The 14,469-nt window shown below is 40.6% G+C and overlaps 1 protein-coding gene across 2 annotated transcripts in view; it reads right to left on the minus strand.

Annotated features, from left to right (window-relative positions):
• Positions 1-14,469, minus strand: part of SI (sucrase-isomaltase) — a 645,776-nt gene that overhangs the window by 77,712 nt on the left and 553,595 nt on the right. For both annotated transcript variants that reach the window (XM_078665617.1, XM_078665618.1), the window contains exon 60: positions 10,516-10,654. In XM_078665617.1, the coding sequence (XP_078521743.1) occupies positions 10,516-10,654 (139 nt within the window). The remainder of the gene's footprint in view (positions 1-10,515; positions 10,655-14,469) is intronic.

A 14,469-nucleotide genomic window follows, 5' to 3' on the forward strand; every position in this document is an offset into this window, starting at 1 on the left:
CGGTGGGCGGCCCTCGGGAACATAATTGCGAAGAGAGACATCGCACAGCGGTGGGGTTCCCGACGGGCCCCCACCGTGTCAGTGTGGAAGGAGAGTATGGACTGGTGTATGTTTAGGGAAAAGACCGTATATTTGGCTAGGGGCAAGCCTAAGGCGTGGAATAGAATCTGGAGTCAATGGAATGCTTATCGAGGGAACATTTGCACACCCCCACTGGATGACACTCTGGATATTTCTCCGTCCCCCTGATCCAGCATTCCTGAATGAATTCACTCCTCTCCTGATTTTCTAACCTCCCCACTGACCCTACCCCCCCCCGGCGATTTCCGTCGATTTCCTGGTCATTTATCCTAATTGTGGGTCCCGCGCGTTGGAGCAGGTTTCGTTTACAATGGTTTCCGCCTTGAGTTTTGTTCGTTTGTTTTTTGTTTCATTTTTGTTTTTCAAAAAACCAAAATCATGATATCCTTATTTCATCCTGTGTTGCAGTGCCTTTAATCCTGTATGTAGCCAGGCCTCTGGGTCATCGACTGATGCCTTCTGATGTTTTACCATGCTTACTACACTCTAGCGGCCGGCCCCTGTGGTTGTAGGCCCATACTTGTAACCATATATGCATTGCACAATAAAGTTTTTCAAAAACAAAAAAAAAGAAAAAAGAAAAATCTTCACTGATACATTTTTAAATGATAAGCAACCATTGGAAAGGCAATGTGTCTTTGTCCTTATTTTAGCCAGGGCCGGTCCTAGGATTTGCGAGGCCCTGGGCTAAAAGGGAATGTGCGAGGCCCCTCTAATGTAGATAAGTGGCCCCTTGCAAGGAGACCATTCACAGACACTGTGGGAGGCCTATTGTCCAGCATTTTGTCGCCCCTCACAGTTTTAACTTTGAGCCCACAAGCATTTCTCACACCTTCAGTCCGATAGGTGTGAGAATTGCTTGTGGGCTAAAAGTTAAAACTATGGGGGCGCCAAAATGATGGACAATGGGCCTCCCACAGTGTCTGTGAATGGGTCTCCTTTCAATTGAAGGGAGCGTCTCCCTCCCTTTTGTATCCAGATACCATCCCTGAGAGGCCCGGGGAGGTGGGCCCCTCCATTTCAAAGAAAGGTGACACTTTTCTTTGAAATGGATCACCAGGGAACAAACAGGACACATCACCAGTGCGTGGCCCCATACTGGTGGGCTGAGTGCGAGGCCCTGGGCAGCTGCCCACGCTGCCCATGCCTAGCGCCGGCCCTGATTTTAGCAACATGTGGTCTTTGTCTTGTTTAATTGCAATGGCAGTATATTGCCTCACAGTGAGTGTGGCTACCCAGACAGATAACACAAATACTGACATCCAAGTACACAGGCAAAAGCAAAAACCACAGAAGCACACACAAAGAGCAAACATACAAGCAGGCACACAGACACATATGGACTCGGTAAATCTAATGAATCATTGTTGAGTTGGTGGATGTATGATTGCCTAGTTGGATGGATGCAAGTGGGGAGGATGAATGTGTGAATACCCAGTAGTGGAAAGATGGATGAAAGAATGGACGAATGTTTGCACAACTTAAATGGAACAAAAGAGGCAGGTCGAAAGAGGTGCTGTAGTCGTGTTTGGACACTAAGGGCTAGATACACAATGGTTTCTTTATTCAATTCTCAAGAAAGCACAATTTAGGAAATGTAAATTGGGTTGTACATACGTTGCAATTTCCTATAGGGATTCCTACAGAGTAGGAAGCGCTATTAGGAAATTGTTATCAGGAAATCCTAAACCATTCATTCTTAAGGGTCTGAAGGCCATAGGTATGAAAGTTTTCACATTTCCTGATTTGCAGTTTCCTAATAGGAAATCACAGTTTAGCAAATCTACACCCAAGGGTGCCTCTGGCCTTAAGACTCCCCTGTAGGCACCCCGAAATTTGTAATGAACATGTAAGTGCACATATGCCTTAGGGACATATATGCGCTTCATGTCACATTTAAAAATGCAATTTTAATTATATTTAATTTTGCATATGGTTACCATTGACCTTACGTCGATGGTAATAGCATTTCCTAAATGCCCAATTCGCATTTTGGAATTGCTTTGTACATGTGCTTTAGGAATTTGTGATTCCTAAATCGCGGTTGCATTATGTGATTTCTAACAGATAGAAATCGCAAATTGCGATAGATTTCAGGCCTTTGGGCCATATGTATTAAGCACTAATGCATTCGCAAATGCCGAAATTCGCAGAATTTCGACGTTTGCTAACGCATTAGTTCAAAATGGTATGTATCACAGAAATCTGCGTGCAAAATAAGGATTCCTTACATGCAATGTATGGAGCATAAAAAAATGCAAATGGGCCTTAAGGGATCGCAAATTACCACCAACTTCAAGTTGGTGGTAATTTGCGCATTCCTTGAAAAATGCACTTTTGCCATTTTTCAGAGTGCAATGTGAAGCACATACATGCCCTTAGGGCATGGATGTGCGCCACATGTGCACCCATGCTGATTTCAGGGGTGCAACAGGGTATCCTTTGGACACCCCTGCACCCTTGAAATTATTCTCAATTTGTGATTCTCAAATTGCGAATCGCAAATTGAGAATAACTTCCCATTCATTCCTATGGGCCTCCTGGCCCATAGAAATGAATGGGAAAGTATTCCTTAATTGCGATTCGCAATTTGCAAATCGCAATTAAGGAATACTAAGAAATCACACAAAAAATGCGATTTTGTACATACATCCCTATTTGCGATTCTCAAATAGCGATTTCTAAAAAATCGCTATTTGAGAATTGCAAATCAGGTTGTTGATACATATGGCCCTTTGTACATATGTAAAGGCCATTTAGAATTTCTTAATGGGCAAAATTGTGATGCCACCCTTTAAGAAATGCTAAATGGATTCATACACCCGGCCCTAAGTGATCTATTTCTTTTCCCTTCTTTCTTTACACAGGGCTGTAATTGGTTGTATGCTTTTTGTAAGGAATGTACCAAAACATCAACTGTTCTGTCATGTTCACCCCACATGCGTGACACCTTTCAGGGAAGAGATACTCAATGAAAAGTAAAATAAAACGAATAAATAATTGGTCAATGTGGCTGCACCAAATAAGAAAAAGACCCAATGCCAATCAACTCAAGCCACTGTTTAGGACAGGCTTGTTAAGAGGCACCTTCTTGCCTTGTGTGCTCTACCAAGCAGTTACCATCTATTTTAGCTCTTACACACCTGAAAACTAGGCTTTCATCAGGGTTAGCAATTAATATATTTTTAACAGTATGAGGCAATTAAATGTAAAACATTCCTTGTGGTATTTAGAATTTTATTTTTTACGCTTTATTTGAGCATGTTGTTTACAAATATGTGTTAAACTTTTGTTCGAATGAAAGCAAAGCAATGTTGTATAGTGGGTTCGCTCACTCAAACAAGAGCTTTTTTTTAAGTCTCTCCTGAACTCAATCCATACTCCTTTCTTTGGTTAGTTTTTTCCTAATTGTTAGGAAAAGTGGTAGAAATAATTTTGATGAGTTCTATGTGCAATTCTCAATTAAAACTTAATTCATTTAAATCTTCATTCTGTGGCAGGACATTTTCCAAAATGCTGAGAAATTATAATTTTGACATGTGGTTTGGCAGCATCTCATGTGAATTAAACACAGGTTCCAGCAAAAACGTTTGTCTGGTGAGCCATTATCTGCATTATTAAGTGAATAATTAAAATTTCACTTCCCACCTATTGCAGAAAGGGTAGGGTTTTAAAAGATAACGCACAGCAGATAATCTCCCACGCATTAAAAGATATGTGTCTCTTAAGGCATGTCTCCTGAGGGGCCGAACATATGGTTTCTCCAAAGTACATAGGAATAAAGTGGCACCACAAAACAACATTATGTCCAGAGTGGATTGGTGAGGCCTTCAAATGTACTAAAAAGACCATTGAATCAGTGGTGGGCCGTGCAAGTAAACGTAGTGGGGCGGTGAAGCGGGGGTGGGGTGGCGTTGACAAACCACAGAATAGGGAAAATAAAATAAATACATAAAACGACTTACTTGTGCTCGCCGCATTGCATATTATAATTTTCCCTATTATGTTGTTTGGCACTCCTCCCCCCCATCACCCCACCATGCTTACCTGCGTGGGCCGTGACTGCACCAAATACAGAATGCAGAAACCACATTCCCCATGCACGACTCATGGTCTTTCCTATCAAGGAATTGAGGCAAAGTTGGAACAAGGGGTTTTCAATACCAAACTATAGGTTCTGTGACCACAGGAGAGAATCAGTCCTACTTTTGCTGTACCACTAACAAAAATGTCTGTCTCTACATCGCACTTTATTAAAATCAATGTTTCGAAAATACAAGATTGCAATATTTAAAGATGCCTTCATATTTTGTCTTACAGCTGTGGATTGGACAAAACTATACCAATTCAGGAAATATATCAACTTAATCTTTAAGGGCATAAAGTCACTGAGGGCTCTAAGGTTAAGGAGGCTCCTGGACCCTGAACAAAAGTGAGCAACTGGCATGTACATATTGCATGCTATAATGTATGAAATTAGGAACTTTGTATTATTTAATTTGAAGCTGAGCTCAGTTTACTTGATGCATCGATTTATACAGAATTTTATGTGTATTGTATATTTCACATTTATTCATTTTTATTTATTATATTCTACTTGGTATTTTTGCAACAATTGTAAGTACTTGAAACAATAAAATAATTTATTCATGATGCAACTTTACAGCACTACATAAGGTGCAGAGTGTCCTTACCTTGAGCATCATCTGAACTAGGAATAAGGAGTTAGGAAGGAGACACTGGCCTTTGCGTTCCAAGGAGAAATAACAGGGCAAGAGAATAGTAAGTTATTCACAATGTTATGGTGGTGAGTGAAGGGTTTACATCATGTTGAGACAACCTGATGTGGAAAATCTTAAAATCAAATAAACCAAGGAAGGAAGAACTTCTTATTAAAGAGAACATTTGTGAGTAGGTAACATGTGACCCATTCATAGAAATGAGCTGCAGGTCTGATTGTAATCAGTCTAGGGTTGCTTGTGTTCGGATTCAGGGAGAATCTGGCCTGGCAGTCCAGGTTGAATGGCTCTTACTGGAGCAGGGTCAAGACTGATTTGCATATGACTGGGTCCAAACCGAGATGCATGATGGGGAAAAGAACGATGAGTTGAAAGGTACCCAAAGAGATTGCTTATGGTTCGACAATTTGCAAGCATTCCTCGCATCTCAATCTGTGTGTTTGATGGTCTTACTGTATTTTCAGCATGTCAGTGCAACAAAGGTGGTGTCATTAATGTATTGGTAAAGTGTTTTGGTTATTGCCTGCATATAATGTTTTCCTCTTTTTATCTATGATACATTTTATCTATTTTGTACTTGGTATACATCATCATTTTTTTTTGCAGTTTTATAAAGTGCTAATTCGACCCAAAGGTATTGGAGCGCTTTACATAAGCACCAGTTACATTTCGCAAGGACACATTCATTTTTTGGTAGGCACGGGGAGATTAAGTGATTCCCCAGAATCACAGGATGTTGAACCAACGCCAAGACTCGAACCTTGTTTCCTAGCTCCAAAGTCGGCAGCTCTGGCAGTTACCAATGGATACCAGGAACATTTGCTTATACTTGCCACCTCCTTCTGTTGTTCATTTGATCCTTAACTACAAAAGACCTTGCAGTAAAGAAGGATTCCTATCAGCGATCACCTTCCTGGTCATTAAATGAACATTAACAGCGAAACGACCCCAGCAGAAAAAAATATCGGATATTCGCAGTGTCACCTGCTAGGGTGTAGATTAGGTCACCATAGCAGGAATTTCTTTATCGAATAGCAGGTCGCCGTTATCTGTAATTACATTTTCGTGGAGTGACCGGAAGTGTGATGGTTAAAAAGATTGCTGCTGTCTAAGAGCAGGCAAGAAGGGTCAGAGAGACCCAAGAAAACTCAGAATTTCGGAAGCAAATGTTTTCAAAGAGATTTTCTTCATGAGGAAGAACTTTAAACTTCAGCATCAGATGTAATAAAAACAACGGATTGTTTTGGGATGGAGGTCAGTTGAGTGACATGCTGATTGTGTTAATGTGGCCGATTATTGTTGTTTAAATGGTGGGATCACTCTGAAACTCAAAGGAAAGTTGTGGCATTATTATACACTGTGATCCAGATTTTGATAAAAGTCACAACACACACGGCCACTCAGCACCTTGAAACCCTCACGGGTGAGCGGTGGCGCTTTAGAAGATTACTGACTTGATTGACTGAGTAAAGTTGCTGTGTTGCATGAACAGAACAGCACCATATCTTATAAGATGTGGTGCCCGTCTGCTCTTTCCCAAAGTTGGTGCATATTAGGCAGCCTTGTGCTAATGAAGACACCCTTATGCCTTGGTGCAAGGGTGTCTGATGCATAGTTTTTGTACTGAAAGAAGTTTCTTGTAGCACAAAATCTATGCTTTACATTGTTTTGCACTTTGAATGTGTGTACAGTGCTGCCCACACACTAAGTGGGAAAATGAAGAGAAATGAAAATATTTCTCCTTGTTTCACCTGCCTCAAGGGAGCTTAGGATTTTGGAGCAAATCCTGTCTACAGTACTTTGTAGATCGAGATTTGCATCAAAAGCTATGGGAGGTTGCATGGGAATATTCATGCACCACTCATGAAACTCCCGCTTGACGATTAGTAATGCAAGGCAATGCACAATGCATCACACAGCTTTGCATTATTTTGGGAAACAATTCAATGAAAATTGTAATTTACACTGGATTGTAAATCCCATCTGAAAGCTTTGCATTGGGTATTCGTTAGTAGAGTAACAGAAATCCAATGCAAAACATTTGCAAATCTGAGCCTGTATGCAGTTTATGAGCAATCTTACAGGGGCTTGAACATGGTAATTTACTTTATAGGGAAATGTGCAACAAATAACAGACCAATAGAATGTGCACTTTAATACCTCCCTTTTTTAAAGGGGACATCATTTGAATGATGCTACAATTGTTTTCAATACTCAAGCAGATATCCCCAAAAAAGGAACATCATGAAATGTCTATAGTTTTTGACTGTTAGCAATAAAGGGCTGTTTAAATATATTAGTGTTTTTCTGTTCACTGGATGGTCCTTCAAAATAGCTTCGTGATGATTATGACTAAAATCTAACTGGTTTTCATGCGACTCTCCGAAGGCGTCAGTATGGAGAAGTGAGTGAGTGTACTGGGCATGCCTGTGTAGAGAGGTTAAACCTCTACCATGGAAATGAGTAATTTGAATGTCATGCCTGTGTCAGATTCAATGAAATTGATTAGAGATATAGAAGTATGAACAAACTGGAGACTGTTGCATAGTAATGCAGGTATAAGATCTAAAGATATTAAAGTGTTTAATGAATTGTAAATAACACTGTATGCCCTTAGAGGAGGACTTCAACTATATATATCACTCATGCTTTAAGATTTCAGAAGGGGGTGCTGATGAAAACCTTTTATCGCTTTACAACATCATTAGAGCCAAAGCACACATATTCACACACACCTGAAGATACAACTGAAATTATATGTGGAGAGGACGGGCCACATTGGTTCACTGCTGACTACATCAGGGTGAGCATTTAAAAGTTGATAACAAATTTTTGCTTGCAGAGGTGAATCGACTCAACTCAATGGAAATTATTAGACCTGTCATCATTAGGGTGGTCTTTCCCCCAACTTCATGCCTTTGCCTCCCATTTCTTGCTGATTCTTTTTGTTTGCCTCAGGTATCTGAGCACTTTAACACTGCTAACAAGTGTTACAGTGCATGTGCTTCTCCCCTACACAAGATGACAATTGTGTATACCTGATTGGCATATTTATTGCACTGGTAAGTCTCTTGTAAAGTGGTATACCTCATATCCAGGGCTTGTACTTCAAATGCTATGAGTGGCCTTCAGCACTGATTGTGCTACTAACAGAAGTAGCATTTCAAACCTGTCTCAGCCCTGCCACTGCAGTGTCTTTATGTGCAGTTTACGGTCACGTTGACTTGGCATTTAAAACTACTTGCCAAGCCTTAAACGTCTTTTTTTTTACTATATATGTCATCTCTAATAGAGGCCCTAAGTTAACCCTTAGGCCAGGATGCCATGTAAGCATAAGGTTGGACTTTTACCTTGATATTTTGCTTTTTATGGTGAGACAAATAGCCTGTTTTGTTTTTCACTACTGTGAAGCCTACCCCTCCCATAGGCCAGCATTAGAAATTCCTTAATATACTTTTAAGCTATATTTCCTGATCAGAGAGTAGCTTTTTCATGTTTGATATCTTTGGAATAGCAAAGACAAATCATCATTATTGGTGAAGTTGCAGTTAACATTACTATGTTAAAGATGCCACTTTTAGAAAGTGGAAGTTTCTCCGTACTTACTGTTCATTGTGCCTGACTCCAATACACGTCTGAGTTGGGTGACAGCTACACTTTTTGCATTCCCTCTAAACATCCACAAATACAGCAAGGACTGGGTTTGACATAGGACTCATTCACATTGATCTGCATTCTGATAACCTTCCTAGGCAGGAAGGGGGAGAGGTGGCACACACCCTGGCCTCCGAGCTCAAAATGGACCGGCAGATCAACTCTGTTGCATCCTCCTGCTTCCACACCCTCTGCCTCCTAAGTAAGACCTTCAAATGGATCCCCCACGAGCACAGAAATACCGTCACTCATGCCCTCGTCACCAGCAGACTCAACTACGGCAGCGCACTCTACACCAGAATAAACAAAAATCTCACCCTCAAGCTACAAAACATCAAGAACGCCGCGGCACGACTGGTCCTCAACCTGCCAAGACACTGCTAGATCTCCCAGCACCTGCGCACACTTCACAGGCTCCCCATCGAGGCTAGAATCACCTTCAAGATTTTCACCCACGCACACAAGGCCCTCCACAACACCGGACCATCATACCTGAACAGCTGACTGCTATTCCACGCACCCCAAAGGGCCCTGCGATCTGCCCGATTCTCCTACGGTGTGGTCCCCTGCACCAGAAAGACCCGATCAAGAGGCCGCTCCTTCTCCTTCCTGGCGGCCAGAGCCTGGATTGCCCTTCAGCTCTAACTCAGACAGACAATATCGCTCCCCAACTTTGCGAGAAACCTCAAAACCTGGCTCTTCGAACGACCCCCTCCTTGATGCATTGGAACTTGCACCCCCCAGCTCCTTGAGACCCTCACGGGTGAGTAGTCATTCTTAATAAACACCTGATTGATTGATTAATTGACACATCCTCACACAAAGCACTGATTAGACACATCTTAACCTAAATTCTTACAAATCAAAGGTTGTATGTGCCTGTGCATTCACTACTACTGTATGAGGCGTCTGTCCCATTCAATCACAAAAAATTACAAAAATGGTCTCTGAAGTGCACAGGATTTTGATTGAATACGGATTACTGAATTTCAGGATGACTTTATGTAATTCAAGAATGTGCATGCGCAAAGTTTTTAAAGGAATCAGAACACTAAACATATGACTTATATGTAGGCTATGACAGCTGCCAAGTTGTACAGGGTGTATTTGCAAGCTACTGTCGCCACAGGAACGTCACTTTTAGTGTGGCTTAACACTGGATTGTAAATAAGGCACCCTTTCATGCTATACTTAGCGTGAAAGGGGTGGGCAAGGGGTGGAATGGTCGGCGTTCCACTGCAACACCCATTTATTTTGACACTCCCCCATATTTTCAAGGGCAGTGTAAATATGGGGCAGCACCAAAATTAAAACCAGGGAAAACCTAATCTTAAACAGGCGCAACGAGGAGAAACGTTTAATTTCTCCTCAATGTTGCTGTTTTTAATTGTCCTGCATTGTGTAGTACACATAGAAACAGAAAAGGTCTATAATTGTATAATTGCAGCAAGGTGTACCTTCCTGCACAAACAATCAATAAAAAAATGGCATTTTGCAACTTCCATATGTTCTGCATTAAGCAGCACACATAGAAGTTTCAAAATGGCATTTAAGATTGTTTATGTGCAGCAAGGGACACCTTCCTTCACATAAACAATCTTGCCCTCAATGCAGGCACCCTTGCACTATGGTGCAAGGATGCCAGCGTGGGAATTAGGCTGCTAAATTTAGCAGCAGGGCACGGGGAAATGCAGGGCTTCGCCATATTGTTGTAAATATGGTGCAGTCCTGCTTTTCAGAAATGGCGGAGCGTGTCCACGCCCTGCCACTTCTCTAGTACATATGCCTGGGATCTGGAAATACTGAAGAGACTCAGCATCATCTAAGAAAATTAATTGTCTACCACACCTGGTCGTGGAACGCTGGTTCTAAAGCAGGAAAAGTACTTTAGTTTGCCTTTGACAGTATTTTGTTGGCTTTATAATTAACAGTCACTGCTGATTATTTTTAGCCTTATTTATTTATTTGTAAATGCTTCTTGTTGATGATTGCTATCTGTTAAAAAAATAACATAATATGAAAAACCTTAACAGTAACTTACTCATATGTTGGCTTTGTTTGCGCCCATCCATATAGACTGTGCACATCATAGTGTCTTAGTAAAGTGCCATCGTCCATTTTTTGTTGGCTTTCCATGCATATTGTTTTGTGACTTAGACCCAAGTGCCTTGATTCCAAATCTGCATTTAAAAAAAACAGAAGAAAGTTATGTTACAATTTATTGACCTTAATGGATAAAAACTCCATACTATGGACCTGATTAAGAATTTGGTGGACAGGGTTACTCCATCAGAAACAGATGAATTACAATTCCATTATATCCTATGTAACTAGTAACACAGTGGACGGGGTATCCATCTTGTTTGTGAATGAGTATCCCATCTGCCAAACTCACAAACTCACAATCACTCCCCATTTCTCTATTTTCTCAGTTATTTAATGTGTCCTGTATGATGCAGCCAAAGAGAGAACCATAAAATAGAAATGTGGCTCTTAATGAAGCTTGCAGGATTAATTAATCTAGATTTGGAGAATATATGGATTAAGTTGCAAGTCTATTTAAGTGATATTTTTGAAAATGTTTCTTTATATTACTACATGAGAGGGAAATTGGTTTTAAAGGGTTTGAATTGACCATTCTTTACCCGTCGAACAATGCAGGGCAACTGAACCATCACACAGAGTAGGTATAGTTGATTTTCAATTAATTCCTTTTTAAGATTGCTTGAATGAACAACGTGTTTGCTTTTTTCCAGAGAGTATGTGTAAAATATTTGACTTAAATGCTTTCTTCATTACTGTTATTCAAATGCAATCGCAGTAAAACATAACTATAAATCTTGTAATGAAAAAAAACATAACATCTATAACAACAACGCGACTCCAAACACTCTGCAATTAATAGGATATCACAGTTCATGCCCTTCACTCTGATTACTCCCTACCCCACATTCACAATGAATGCATTTATTTAATGAAAGCCACTTCTAATATGAACAAGATTTTGTCCACTTGTGAGATGCTTGACCAGCTCAAGTAATCAGACAAAATATATCTGCTTATACAAGCTTTCCCCTCCTTTTGAGATGGTACTGAGACCACATTATGTGGTACACGGTCACACTGTGGACACTGTCAGACTCAATCTATTTTCTTTCAGTGTAGTCATACATAAATCATCCCAACACCTTATTCACATTCATCAGATTAATTATGGTACTAAATGGTGAAGAAAAATAGCACCTTATATACCTTCAGCCCAATAATAGTGGCATAGAAATAATTGGGGAGTGGGGTGCAAGGGGAATGGAAATGTGCACATTTATGTAGAACCATGCTTTGCATCCTTTTTCTAATTGAGGGTCGCCAAGAATATTAAAACATGGATGTCAGCTGGCAATAGTGTTTAGGGAGTAGACAGAGTGACCACCCTGAAACACCAAAAACCAAGCTCAGGAGGAAGCTAATGTAAATTCATAAAAAATGTTCAGCAACCACTTTAACACACTATGTGGCAGATTTACAAGCTCCTTGAAACACTATTACGCCGCCATTGTATTTCTTTTGTAATACAGCGGCTTCGTAAACAATGTGTCACTTTGCGACACATTTACGTGATGCATCTAGGGAGATGCATCACATTGTAAAGCCCAGCGCTACATTATACCTGCGTCAGGTACAATGTATGCAGGGTGGGCGTCCGACATAAGAAAACCTTGTAAAAGTGAAGCAGTGAAATCTACAAGATTTCACTGCATCATTTCTATGACGGCACTGTGTCAAAACCATACGCCTGCTTGAAGCAGGCGTAAGGTGTGATGCAGCATAATAGAAATAAGCATTCCCAAGCATTGCTGGAGTTGCGTCGTGCTTGTGACACGACTCCGGCAATGCAATGCCTTTACACCAACAGATGCGTCATGCATCTTCATTCTTTGCGCCGCAGTGCAGCGTATTGTAAATGTAACACATCCTTGGTGCCGGAAGGTTTTTATTGGGTGACACAATTAACTGACGCATCTCTGCTAATATGCAGAGATGCGTCCATTCTTGTAAAGCTGTCCCTAAGTGAGAGACATAACACCTGTATTACAAAGCCCCAGTTCACCCTCTGGGTTGCTGATCAACAGGTGTCTATTGTTTCTCAAATAAATAATACTCTTCTGTTGTCTTTAGAATGATGATGGGGATCAATGACAAGTGGAAAACAATATTGTGACAAAAATATTGTGTCAAGCATATTGTATAGCACCATATCATGCTCGTATATTTATAATGTAAATGACAAAAATATTGAAAAAAAAAGGATTGTGTAAAAAACAAACAGCATATAGTTTTCTAATATATACCGACAGTTTAAAGTAGGAAATGTTTAAATATTTTAATATAATATAATTTATACCATTAATAGAATATTATATCTATATATCCATAAAGCTATACATCTATGTATTGTATCATTTAATTATAATGTAAATGACAAAAATATTGAAAATAAAGTATTGTGTGAAAAACATATAGCTTCCTAATGTATACTAATATAATAAAGAGAGAACCCAAACCTTTGAGGCGAGTAAGCTCAGGAACCACAGCGCCAATCACAACACCCAATACAGCTTTGGAAAGGACAGTTTCAGTAGATGGACATAGGCTATGCCCACCATATACATTAGAAGGGTGAAAGAAGGTTAGGGGCAAAGTAGTCCCTTGTGGGCGTGGGTGCGGCATTCGTCAAAACCAAGCTGTGTGCGCGGCATCCGTCAAAAGCAAGCGTTCACAGTACTGCCTTGTGGGCGTGGCCGTCGTTGTGGGCATGTGCAACAGTACTGCCTTGTGAGCATGGCCATCGTTGTGGGCGTGTGCTTTGTAGCACACAAACACGCTCCCGGCTCCATATTGCTCCGGGGCTCAGACCGGTGCTGAAGCGAGTCAGCGTAGCAGCGGGAAAACAGGAAAATTAAAAATTAAACAGACTGCTGTTTCACACATACAGAACCAAGCATTCACAGTACTGCCTTGTGGGCGTCGCCGTCATTGTGGGTGTGTGCTTTGTGCCACACAAACACGCTCGCGACTCCATAATGGTCCGGGGCTCAGGCGGGTGCTGAAGCGAGTCAGCGTAGCAGCGGGAAAACAAAAAATTAAACAGACTGCTGTTTCACACACGCACAGATTCACGTATGTGTGCACAGATTCGCGTGCGTGTGCTTTGTGCCAGACATAATGAATAACAGATCACCGTATGGGCCTGTTCAGTATTAATAATAGGAACAATGCTTGGCTCCATTTAGACTTATTGAAAATATTGAACTATATGAAAACTGCAACAAGCAGGTTATTAGATTGTAGTCTTAGGGTAATCCTTATAGTGAATCAAATGAATAACTACAACAAACGTTTTATATAATAAATCATGGACTCTACAGATCGGCCTAGAATCTGGAGGACAACCCTTGATTTTAACAACGCCGTGACAAAGGGCAGTTTGGGCCCGGCTACAGTGATTTGCGAAGTGAGTGCACATTAGGTCCAGTGTGATTAACAGACAGAAATTATAGCTATAGAACATCTAGTTATTTAATATGTTGTGTTTTTGATAGATATCCCACATCGGAATCCTGATCGGTGGTTCCTCACAGGCGGGGTACTTTTTACAATTAAAATATACAGGTATTGTTGTGATTCATAGCTTTACATCGTAAAATACCCAAAACAATAAGACCGCTTACTGTATTAATAATTCCTTTTTGATCATTCTATTTAGATAATAAATCTATGTTACCACGCAGATGATTTGGTGCGGGTATAGTCTCAACTGAATACGCTCAGATGAGGACGTGAGATTATTGAGTGTCTCCTAATAAACCCAGTATATTGATTCATAAGGTACTAGTTGGATCAACTTTACGTTACTGTGTCTTTCTAAGTGACAGAATATAGGATTCTGTAAATAGGTGACATAGCATGAAACTATAGACCACCATAGTATGAACTG

Source organism: Lissotriton helveticus, chromosome 11 (assembly GCF_964261635.1).
Source record: "Lissotriton helveticus chromosome 11, aLisHel1.1, whole genome shotgun sequence".
NCBI classification, from domain to species: Eukaryota; Metazoa; Chordata; class Amphibia; order Caudata; family Salamandridae; genus Lissotriton; species Lissotriton helveticus.